The 11819-nt window shown below is 44.8% G+C and overlaps 1 protein-coding gene across 2 annotated transcripts in view; it reads left to right on the top strand.

Annotated features, from left to right (window-relative positions):
- The first annotated feature begins 366 nt into the window (after positions 1 to 366).
- Positions 367 to 11819, top strand: part of aplp1 (amyloid beta (A4) precursor-like protein 1) — a 31905-nt gene continuing 20452 nt past the window's right edge. For both annotated transcript variants that reach the window (XM_041941934.1, XM_041941932.1), the window contains exon 1: positions 367 to 582. In XM_041941934.1, the coding sequence (XP_041797868.1) occupies positions 517 to 582 (66 nt within the window). In that variant the 5' untranslated portion in view covers positions 367 to 516. The remainder of the gene's footprint in view (positions 583 to 11819) is intronic.

Raw genomic sequence — 11819 nt, 5'->3', positions numbered from 1 at the left:
TCTTGAAAGCAGAGTGTTTTGCACCTCTTAAAACTAAGGGATTGTTAACAGTTTTATTCTCTATTGATTTCTCCCCAGATGACTTCCAACCAGTCTGTTTGCCGTTCAGCTCGAGCACGAACCTAATATCGTTAATTCCGTTTTTCTCCGGATCGTCCCTTTAAACTGACGCAAAACCTCAACTTGCGCGCCCGCCGTGCACTCCCAGCCCGTCGCCACCAGGTGGCTCTCTTCACCAAGCCACGGTGAGGACGCCGCGAGTATAAAGTGTGTGATAAATACCCGCAGAAACAGGGCTTGGTTCTGTCAGACTTCATCCACATAAAATCCCAGGCTGCCATTGGAGAAGCCCGTCGGCAAGAGCGAGCAGGACGCAGACGCAGGAGATATCGCAGGACGGCTCCGACGAGCGCAGTGTCCATCACCTCTGCTGATGTAACCAGGCAGCGTTTGTTGGAGGCAGTTTATTCTACAATAGCAACTTTGTCACAAAAAGAGACAAAAGAAGGCGAGAAAATGGGACATACCGCAATACCTATATTGATGGCTGTATTGTCCTTCTGCGTGTGGGAAAACGTCGAGGTAAGACGACACAATCTCGATCACTTGCAACGATGGCGCATTGCAATTTTGCTGCATGTTAAGCTGAATGTCGATGTGACCCGTGGACAAAAATGCTGTATTTTACTTCATGCCGACATTTCACATGCCACGCACACAGCTGCTTCTGCCTCCTATCTCCATATTGCTGACGCGCACTCTTATCTGGGGCAGGTTTAATTTGTAAATGCATCCTCGAGCACCGTCCTAATGTCAACAAGAGTAATGACACGCAGGGTCCACACCAAATGCAGTGACGGGGAAAGGATTTGAGATGCAAATGCTGCGATAAGACACGAAGGGAAGCTCAGACTCACAGGGTAAACATATAAAGGCTTCCTAAAGATGTGGTTTTCAGTCTGTTTCTCTCGCTGCGTCAAGTCTGGGCCTGTAGCCGCCGTGGAAAATGTTCCACAGGCCTTTTGCTCGGTGGAAGGATGGAGATCAAATCCCATCTCGCTGCATCCCATCTGGCCTCGTCAGAGGGAGAAATCAGCCTCCATCCGTCCTTCTCAGAGGAGTGGTGCAGCTCTTTGAGCAGGATGGAGTCATGCATATTCAATTGCTGCTCTGTGTTACATTTGGTGTCCATCAAAGAGGGCTGAGCAGAGGAGAAAAGTCTCAGTTTAATCTCCCAGGGAGGATCTTTGTCCACCATTCGCAGGTTTCATATATCTCCATTTCTGAATGTGTTGCCTTGGTGTGAACAAGCTGTTCGTCCAGTGCATGACATGATACAGAGCATCCTAATGAGAGATGGGGGGTCATCCTATTGGGATCTGCTTCTATTAAAAGGTAGAGAGGAGAGGGTCAAACTGAACAGAGCGACAGATCAGCGGGCCTTCCCTCCTGTCTCATCACGACGTCCAGCAGACACAGTTTGATGGACTCGACCTTTATTTCTCAATAACTTCTCAGTCATCCATCACCCCCACCCATCGGCCCCTGACAGAACCGAGGCACGAATTCAGGTTGGAGCTCTTGCGTGGAGGAGTGGGGTGGTGTTGGAGGCGCGTCTGAATGTGGAGGAGGGAGGGGGGAGGATGAGTCATGATGTCCCAGCTGGAGCTCTGGCTCGGGTCAAACCTACTTTTCCACCTGGAGATGAGGAGCGGAGGGGCCTGCTCCCGGCGCAGCATCTAAACCAGACGCGTCTTGAATGCGGGTTCGGAGTTCCTAAGAGGATTTGTGAGATGTTTATTTATTAGCCATCTTCCACAGTGAGTCTGTAACAGTCATAAAGCCTCTCCTTTCATTCTGAAATAATTTCACTTCTCTAAGAGCCTTAGTGGGATTACTGCTATGCCGAGGAACAGGCTTTAGCTTCATACAAGGGGACCTGCCCATGAAGGTTTACTCTGAAGATTACGCCGTGAGAGGGTTGGCTGGCTGGATTACACTGTGGTATTAGTCCTAATAAAACTGTCAGCTTCCCTTAATTTACTCAACACTCATTCAGCTGAAATGTGTGAAATGGACAAATTTGTTTGGATCTCTCTTTTATAGTGTAATATTGGAATTTGCCAGTGCGCCGGGATAACGCCTAATCAGAATATAATCACGGTGGATTAGTGAAGCCTCAGTAATTTTATTTTTGCTCTAATGCAAATTCAGCATCGTCCCGTGTTGTTGCTGCGATCGGACAGACGCGTTGATGCAAGGTTGTCACATATGTCAAGCGGAGTGATGGCCTCTCAGGTAATAGGGCTCACCTGTCACAGCCAAAGCAGTTATCTTATTGACGCTGAACACGGGGGCGTGAAAAGATGGCAGAAGGAACCACCTTCGCTGGCGACCTGCAAGCTTACACCATGTCGTCCGATATTCACGGAGCAGAAGAGTTTGGATTCAGTTCAGTTTGCTGGGTTTTGTGTGTCAGCACCAGGGTCATATGTGCTCTTTCATCCTTGACACACACACACACACACATATATATATATGTGTGTGTGTGTGTGTGTGTGTACACGGGATATGAGAACATATACTGCGAAACGATGTAAATTTTCCGGCTGTCAGGGATTTTTCCTTACCATCTGTACCACGATAACTATCCTTTGAACATGTTCATGCCGTGTAGGTCATATCAATGAGCAGGACTGCTTTATGGCAGCATTAGATTTTTATGACTTTTCCATGAAAGTGATGAAGTGCTTTTATTTTCAAGTGATTTATTGTCAAATAACAGACATGACTGGTTATTTTATCCATTAACAATTTCCTCAACAGAATATCTACTGTATATACAGTAGATATTCTGCCACTATCAGTAATGTTCATGATCTGTTAATATCTGACCTTTATTTACTCAATGAATCTTTCTTAAAACATTAGGAAGTAGTGAAAAATGGCCATCACAGTTACCTAAAGTCCAAGGTGACATATTCAGACAGCGTTTTATCCCAGCAACACTCCAAAACCAACAGTCATCCAGTTATTGTCAGAAAATAGTTAGAAAACCAGCAAATATTCACACCCCGGGGAGCTGGAACCAGTGAAGATATTTAAATGACTGTATGATTATCAAAATGGTTATCAGTTATTTCTCCGCCAATCAGCTAATTGCTTAATCGACTAATTGTTTCAGCTCTTATCGCGGTATGGAATTACACGTGCCATTATAGAGGATTTTATCCATATCGCGCAGCTCTATCATGATGTAGTCAGTCATTCTCAAAGGAATCTGTGTGTGGATAAAATTACCAGACTGCAGTGTCTTGTGTTTGCTGATACAGGTAATTAAATAATCTAACAAATCCAGATATTAGGGCTGAAACTGCAGCTCCTGTGATTTGGATGTTGCACTTGGCCATTGTCGTGTTGTCATTTAGCAGTCCTGGTCGCTGATTTGCAAACTTGCCTGCAATAGTCTAATACAGCCAAAGATATGAAAGAAACAGCTACTGCTGCAGAAATAGTTCACCACCATGTCTAACAGTTGACAAATGTACATCATCCTGTGGTATATATTGTCATACCCCCCAGGCCTGCTCTGTAGGATCCCAACAATATTGTGAATACTAAAGTCAGACTACATACAGGAAAATCTGATTTAAGGAAAGCAATCACACAAAGATTGCGCTTGTGTGTAGCCATATTTAATAAAAGTGGGTCTAGGGACTATAGGTGTGCTCAGCTTTAGTCAGCCAGTTCTGTATTTATCAAGATAAATGACTGCAGAGTGCACCTGGGCCTGAGCACAACAGTCCAGAGAGGCGGCAGAAGAACAGTGGTGGCAAACCCAGACACTAGCCTACTCCAGCTACAGGTTTCAGGAAGTGCAGGATGCCTGGGAAAGCAGGCAGCATAAAGGGAGGAAGGGGAGGGAGAGAACGGGGAAGGAAAGAGTAGAAGTATAGGAAGCACGTTTTAGTAAGGCTGAAGATTAAATGAAAATGGTGAGTCGCAAACTCGCTGTGTAACACCAACGGCAGTTTCAGGCCTTGTGCTGGAATACAGCCATACAGATTCATGCAACTCCCACCCCCATCTGCCTTTCAATGCAGTGACACAAGAGGATTTGTTAAAAAAACAAAAACAAGAAAAAAAAAAGATAAGGACAAACAGATCTCCCTCACACAAACGCACGCACAGACACACACTCTGCCCTACACCCACTTAATTAATTTTAGAGCCAAGAGATAATCGGGTTCCACTAATGGATTCCTGTGTGCTTGCTATTCTCTACTATATCCGTGCGCCAATGGGCATAAAATGTACCATTTTATTGTATCACATGTTTTCCCCCTTGCTCTCTGTATCTGGCTTCCTTTCCAAGGTTTTCAAGTGCAGCGCGCACGCAGGACCTGGATTAAATCCTGCAGAGTCATTGTGAAATGAGAGCTACGCTGTACGCCGGAGGAAAGGCGAGATGTAAATGTGCTTTAGCAGCTGTGCTGTTAGTAGAGGTGACGAACTAATGAATGATATTAATTCACCCTTTCGGCCTTTCTTGCGATCCACAACACTGAAACTGTGCCCTGCGTTGCTTGGTTCAGAGGGTTAGCAGAGGGTAGGGTTCATTTCCTTTCTTGCTGCTGGTCGCTTAGAGTGTCTGGGGTGGAAATGACGGAAGTATGCGTTTGTGTTTGTGTCTCCGGGCATGGAGTTCGTCCAGATTTCTACTGAAAATAAGATGACATTAATTGCACATTTGAACGGCATCCTTCCAATAGGTTCAGAGAAGCTCTGATTTGATATTGTCTTCTTGCCTTTCTGAAATAGTACAAATTGTGCGTCTCAGTTTCAAAGGGTAGAAGTTCCCAATTCAGAGTTTAATAATGTTTGCTTGCACAGCCCATCACTTTATATCATCTCTACGTTTGTCATGCTTAAACTGACACACTGCATTTAATGGGTTAATTTCTTTGGCTTCCCAGACTGCTGTTTCTGTCTGTTTCTAGGTTACGTATAATGCAGGAATAACATTAAAAGAAATTTAAGTTTCCAAAAGATTACTTTACTTTTCATCATCCGCTTACTGAATGTCAGATATATATTATGTAGATTGATGGGGCAGTTTCAAGCTTTGAGTTCTTGCAGATCAAATATGATTGCTCGCACCGGTGTCTGTAAAAGCTGAGGCCTGGATGGGACAGTGTGGTTGGGACGTGTGCGAGCGTCTTCAGTCATGATTTTGTCACCTAGATCACATCCAGCTGTGGCTCCTCTCCAGAGTCTTGCAGGGCAGAGATATCAGTAAGCCTAATGGGTTGGATTTCTGCAAAAAAAAAAAAAAAAAAAAAGTTTAACGCCTGGGCGAAGCGAGATGTTTAGTCCTGCTGCAGCCATGGAGAGGTTTCAGAGGAGCACCCCGCCTCCACCCCCGTCGAAAACATCTGCAGTATGGTGATAACACTTGTCCTCCATGTTCAGGAGGAAAAAGAGAGAGCGCAGTGAAACAGATTGCTGGTGGAGGGAGAGGGGATTGCCCTGGCACGGCGGATGATTTGAGAGCGTGAGGGTGAAGGAGGGGAGAGAGTGTAAGTGATGTAGAGCATGTTGAATGTTATGTGGGTTGCAGGGTGGAGTGCATGCTAATGAAGGATCCCATCCCTACTGCTACTCGGCCCGAGCGGCCAGGGAGAGCACAGAGATCCATCTCTGTCATGTACATGTATTCACAGGTGGCCTTGAAATGAGACGGTGGGCGGGGTGGGCAGAGGCGAGACAAACCCGGTGGCCAGAGCGCAAAACTGAGTCGTATGAAACCAGGACTGCAAAATCTAATTTCCTTAACGGCCGTGGCTGCAGGGTTTGACAGAGCGTGGTGCTGCTGGGCCCGCTGAGACTGATCACGCTGGTATTAACATTCTGCAGGAGAACATTGGAGGCTATAATGGAGAGAAAGGGATGTAGTTTTTGGCAGGTGGTTTTTGCTCTGCCATCATTTGCGCGGCATTGGCTGGAAGACACACGGCTCTATCAGGAGCACTAAAAGCTCATTTCTAACACTTTAATCCAAATGTAGCAAAGCGGTATCGACGGGTGGAAATTTTTTGTGGATACCTCAGAAGTGCGCACACATTCAGCACACACTTGCTGCTTTATAAAGATGGCACGCCGCAGAAGCTGCATCAATTATTGAAGGCCGTGGAAAGGTCTGGGCTCTCGCTTGTCGACGGGGCTTTGGCACTTGTCACGCACCCTTTCGATGCTCTGACTCCGGTCCTCCCTTTTCGTGCTACCTGGTTTTTACGCCCACCCACCCCCCTTCCCCAGCCTCCAGGTCCGCTCCCCAGCCAGAGCACAAAAGAAAATCCCCACGCCCGTCTCCTCCTTGCTTCAGCCCCCCTCGTCCCTCCTCTCTGCCTCTGCCCCAGCCTCTTCTGTTCTCCCCCGTCACATCCCAAAGGCACTCATTACCCCTCCCCTCTCCTCCCGCCCAGACTCTGCTCCTCCATCTGCCTCAGCAGCTTTCAGTGGCCAGTGACATCTTTTCGCTTTCCTCCTGATTGTTCTTGAATAATTCACGCTCCAAACTCACCCTTTGTTTTGTTATTTTTTTTCCCTGCACGTTTTTATCTTCATTCCTGGTGTGTTCAGACTCTGCCTGTCCTTATCTGCCGCTTCTCTGTTTTCACTGCACCATCAGGTGTTCTTACAACATCAACCAGTCAGCTTTGTCCAGCACATTTCAGGAGTTATGTTGTGAAGTTTGCGTTTTCCCTTTCCCTTAATGTATGCCATCAAATTATCTTTAGTGATGTCCAACATTTCCCAGAATGCTTTTTGAAAATCCCCAGACAGCCGGTGTAAATATGTTTTATTCAGCTGTGTATGTGTAGGCAGTACCAGTAGCTTAATATTGAATATTGGATGTTCAGTGAACACTTACCATTGGCATTTAATAAACTGTAAGGGAGCTAAGTTTAAGCACATAAATGAATGCATTAATGACCTTTTTTGTTCAATATTTGGGAGTGAAATATATATCGCTTGTATGGAAACCAAAATCACTAGCAGCAGTTGTTTATTTACCAGTGTTAATATGTTTTAGGCTCACTTACAGCAAAGGAGTTTCAAACATATCCTCCCTTTCCCTGAGACAAAATGTTCGGACAGTATTTGACTGGATGCTCAGTGTTCAGCAGTCAGCATCGTCTCCAAAGACGGCCTGCAAATGACTCCTCTGCTCTGTACAGTATACGCACATGGTGTGCCTAGCGTAAACCACCAGGCCAGTGATACAGACAGCTACACATAACAAATAGACTCAGGTGCTGCTGTGGCTGCTGTTAATCATCAGCAGTAAGATTGAGCCAGTGATGGGGAGAGACAAATAGTATTTCATTGTCTTCTCATTGTGCTTGCCAAGGCCAAGCTGTGCCAGTTAAGAGCCAATACTCGCCCAAGCTCGGCTGACAAATTGGATACTCCGCGTGAGTCCAGCGGTGGCTTGGAAAAACAGAACAGAATAGAATATGTCTTTATTTTCCAGCAGGGTGAAAAATTTGTCGCAGGCTCACCAAACACAAGAAGCAGACAAGGAGTTAGTAAATAACATAAAAACGAAAAATAGTAATTACTGGTAGTAATAAAAGCAGGTAAGCAAAGTACAAATGGAGGCTCTAGGCCCCAGTGAGGGGTCTTTTGCGCAGATTGTCTCAATGATTAAACCATTTTCCCTTCAGTAGGACAGTCTGTGGAGACTTTATGGCCTGAGGAAATGAGATAACACTAATATTTAATCTACTGAGTGATTCTGCAGCACAGACTGGCAGACTGCACAGCCAGCACGCATTATCTCACCAGAGTGGCCCGGTCTAAAATAACACTGAGACGGCTAAAGCAAGACAGGGCATGTCAGCCTGACGCGATCTCTGTGGATTTGTGTGCTATCTAGTGCTACCTGAAATGTAAAGTGCTTGTGTTGAATGTGATGCATGCGGACGATGAGAAATAACTTCATTTTGTCAAACACAAACAGTGCAGCGCCTTCAAGATTAGGATTTGGTAAAAGCAGCACCTTGCTGCAAAAGGTGACTTCAGGTGAGGTGATTTATCATATGATTTTACCATAATCAGCTGATGTCCCATCTTTTGTAATAATGGAAATGGCACACTTGAAGGAAGTGTTGGTAAGACAGACAGTTGAAGTTGATTTAAAGCAAAATGGAAAGATAATCAGTTCTGTTGCAACATGCACGCTGTTTGGCCCCGAAGCAAACCAATCAGAGGGACATGTGACGAATCTTTAAGTCAGCTTCTGATTCACCACATTGAGATTTAGGGAGGGCAGCAAGTGACTAAGAGTAGGATCATCAGACAGAACATGGTAGATTGTATCAACTGTGTATATATTGTTGATGATTTTCTTTGCAATTAATCCAGTAATCTCTGGAAGAATTTATTAGAGAAACATATCCCTCACATTCCCAGATTCCAAGGTATCAGTGCTGTCCAACCAACAGTCCAACCCAAAGATATTAAAAGGAGCGATTGGCAGGAATTGAATATAATGTTCATCAGTATGTTTTCATTAGTGTATAATCGCCTCAAAATAATAATCATTGTGTTTTCTTTACCTTAGAATGAGCTCTTTATATCTACAGAGGGAGTGAGTCCTCTTCCATGGAGGCCGCCATGTTGCACCGGCATGTTTGTACAGTAGCCCAGAACGGACAAACCAAACACTGGTTCTGATGATGAACAGATTAGATACAAATTTTAAGTACTACAAATAAAATGTACGTTTAGGATTTTGCCCAACTCAGTAGGGCCCAGTATCTCACAAGTGATTTAATTGGCGTGTAAACAACCAACAGGGTGTGATAAGGAAAGCTAACCAACCATTAAACCAGCGATCAGCGACTTGCAGAGGATAGAAAGTCGAATCAAACATATGGGGACTCTTTCATGTGAGAAAGAAAGAGGGAGAGAGAGGCAGACTGGTAACGAGCACGAGAGAGAGAGAGAGAAAGACACTGAGTGACATGCTTGAAATTCTGTAGGGAACCAGTTGCTACGGTAACAGGGAAGGTAGCCGGCTCCTGTGGGTGGTGTTACCATGGCAACCACCCTCGGTGGCCAAGTGATGCTGAGAGGGAGAACGTAGAGGAGAGGCTTTAAAGAAAAAGTGTGTTTACGGGTTAGATGGGAGACGGATGAAGAGGACGACAAGTGAGCGGAAGCTGATGCTAAATGTGGGAGAGCGACACCAGCCGCGCTGCGCGCTGTTTCATCAAGCTAGTCTGTAGCAGAATCTCTTTTCTTTCGCTTTGTGCAAGTGGCGAGCTTGTCCCAGCGGCCCCAGCATTAGCTGCTGAGCCTGCTGTTCATTAACAGAGCACCTCATTACCAGGAACAGTAGGCCAAAGATGCTGTGCAGGGCAACATGCTCTCTGAGTGAGGGACCTGGGAAAAGGTCATCCCCTCAATATGTCTTTACAGTTTGTTGGGCTGAAACTGGCTATGCTGGGCTCTTTCACCAGTGGTGGTGTAGATGCTGACCTCTTACTGGGAGTTAAAGACCAGTGCGTTCCCACTGTGGTGATACCACATGCCTCTGAGTTAAAGCGATGAACCAGCATGTTGTGAAGTTGAGTGAAATGTTGCATACCATTATGCTTAATGTGGTGTATAATATATCGAAGGTGGTGGGTCTCCACCACTCATAAAAACGTCAATTATTGCTTTTGGCTTTCTGGTCACGCCCTCACCTCAACGAATACATACAAAGATAATATTAATAAATACACACACCACTCAGCCCCTACCTCTTTTAGTGAGGCTCACACAACATCTACAGTATATATATAACCTCAAAGCCTCATTTCCATAAGATGCATCTGCTAGACAGGCTCCCAGGGGAGCTGACACGATGTGATCGGAATTGTATATGTGCATAAATAAGAGACAGAAAGAAAGAGATATATGAATCTTTTAACCCCTATTCCCTTTCCATTCCTCCCCTCCTCCCCTCCTCCCTCCCCTTGGCTGGCACCTCCCTCCCTGACAGGATGTTACTCCATTTTCTGCTGGAAGCCTCTGCTTGATTTATTGCTCTGCCACTATACATGTATATTCAGCTCAGCACAGTTCTATTTATTTGACATGCTTCAATTTAAAAGACTCAATTAATTACGATCACAAAAGGCAAGATGTGGAATACAGCAGAAACAAGACAGAGGAGATCAGATTAACTGTTGCTCATTTGCATATTTGTGGTATTAACGTGCAGGGAGAGGTCATATGTCAGGTGGAGGAAATGCATCCATATGTCCCAAAGGACTCTAAATCTGACTTGAAGATTTCAGTTCCAAAGCAAAGATGCTGTTGATTTCAAGAAAACACTCAAGTCAAGGTGCAGTATAGACACATCTGTAGAGGATTCATGTATGTGGAATCCTCAAAAAGAGCATGAAGTGACAGGAAAGTACAAGTAGAATGCAGGGGGTGGGGGGCGGATGACATGTGGATCCAAAGGAGAATACCCAGGAAGAAGACTTCAGTACAGATCGGCTACAAAGACATCGAAGTCAAAGGCAGAGTGAGTGGCTTGAAAGGCAGCAGAGGCCCAGGGTGTGAGATAAGAAGGAAGCAAGAAGAAGCGTCAGATCTTATTGATGCCGGCTGCCTGCTGTTTGTCAGGGAGACCGTAGAATAGCAGTGTGTCCATAAGTGGATCAATTATTGCAGTCTTTTAACCTAAACATGCCCTCATTTAGGCCTTGAGATTGCCTTAATCTTCTTAAAACATGCTCAAGGACATTGTGGTGGTGCTTTTAAGACCTCCAGTCTCGTCTCCCCCGGCACAAAATACACACTTGTCCGATACCTCACTCCAGTGTGAAATAAAGTTATCATCTGTATATGTGTCCTCGGTCTGAAACTGAAAAAATCTGAAAAAATCGTGTTACTTTCTAATCTCCATTAACCTGCTGAATTCACAGTATAGTTCCAGGGTGGATTACCAATTTCCGAGATCCAGCTCAAAGCCAGTCTGTCAGTCGTTTAAATGTGGGACTCTTTATTCATAACGCTCAAAGCAAGCCAAAAGCGAATAAATAAATACTGATCGTAGCCCATTGTGGTTTCAGGATTATTATGATTTAATGTATTTCTGCATTTTAATTACATTTCATTGAAGTATGTTCTTTCACTTATCTGAACCAAGAGCATTGAACTATGTGGGAGAGAAGGCAACAACAGCCTCCAGAAAATAATTGTCTTACTGTCTAATACATCTCAGCTGTGGCAATGCACAAAAATGCACTTGCTAATAGAAATTTGAACCTTTGGGTCCCAGATATGACCCAAGCCTTTCTGAATGTATTTACCATTTAAATACAGAGTTGGAGAGCTTGTTTGCGTTGTGTCAATCACAATCTGCCTGCAGAAAATCCCTGATTCAGTGGCAATTCTGTTGACATTAGGATGTTTCAGATGGACCTGCAGTGCTCAAATCTCGGCTAAGCCTTTGATTCTTTCAATCCCCTGAGGAAGCTCTTTAGCTTGAAATCATATCTGCAGGCGAACGCTGTTTGGCATTAACACATTGGCATTCCCATGTTGTGTTGCTTAACAGTCAAGGAGGTTCAGCAGTGTTATGTAACAGGAGGAATTCATCAGCAATGCTAACAGAAGACGAAATCATTTCAGTTTGGCCGTGTGGAAGAAGCTGAATCTCGCAGGAATTCTGTGTTTTCAGATTCTCTGTTTTTCTGGCAGGATTTATGAAACATTATTACGCGGTTGTTTGTCTCCCACATATCTGCAGG

Source organism: Chelmon rostratus, chromosome 8 (genome assembly GCF_017976325.1).
Source record: "Chelmon rostratus isolate fCheRos1 chromosome 8, fCheRos1.pri, whole genome shotgun sequence".
Taxonomy (NCBI): Eukaryota; Metazoa; Chordata; class Actinopteri; order Chaetodontiformes; family Chaetodontidae; genus Chelmon; species Chelmon rostratus.
Note: the sequence above shows the minus strand (reverse complement) of the source record. Positions and strands in the feature narration are given on the sequence as shown.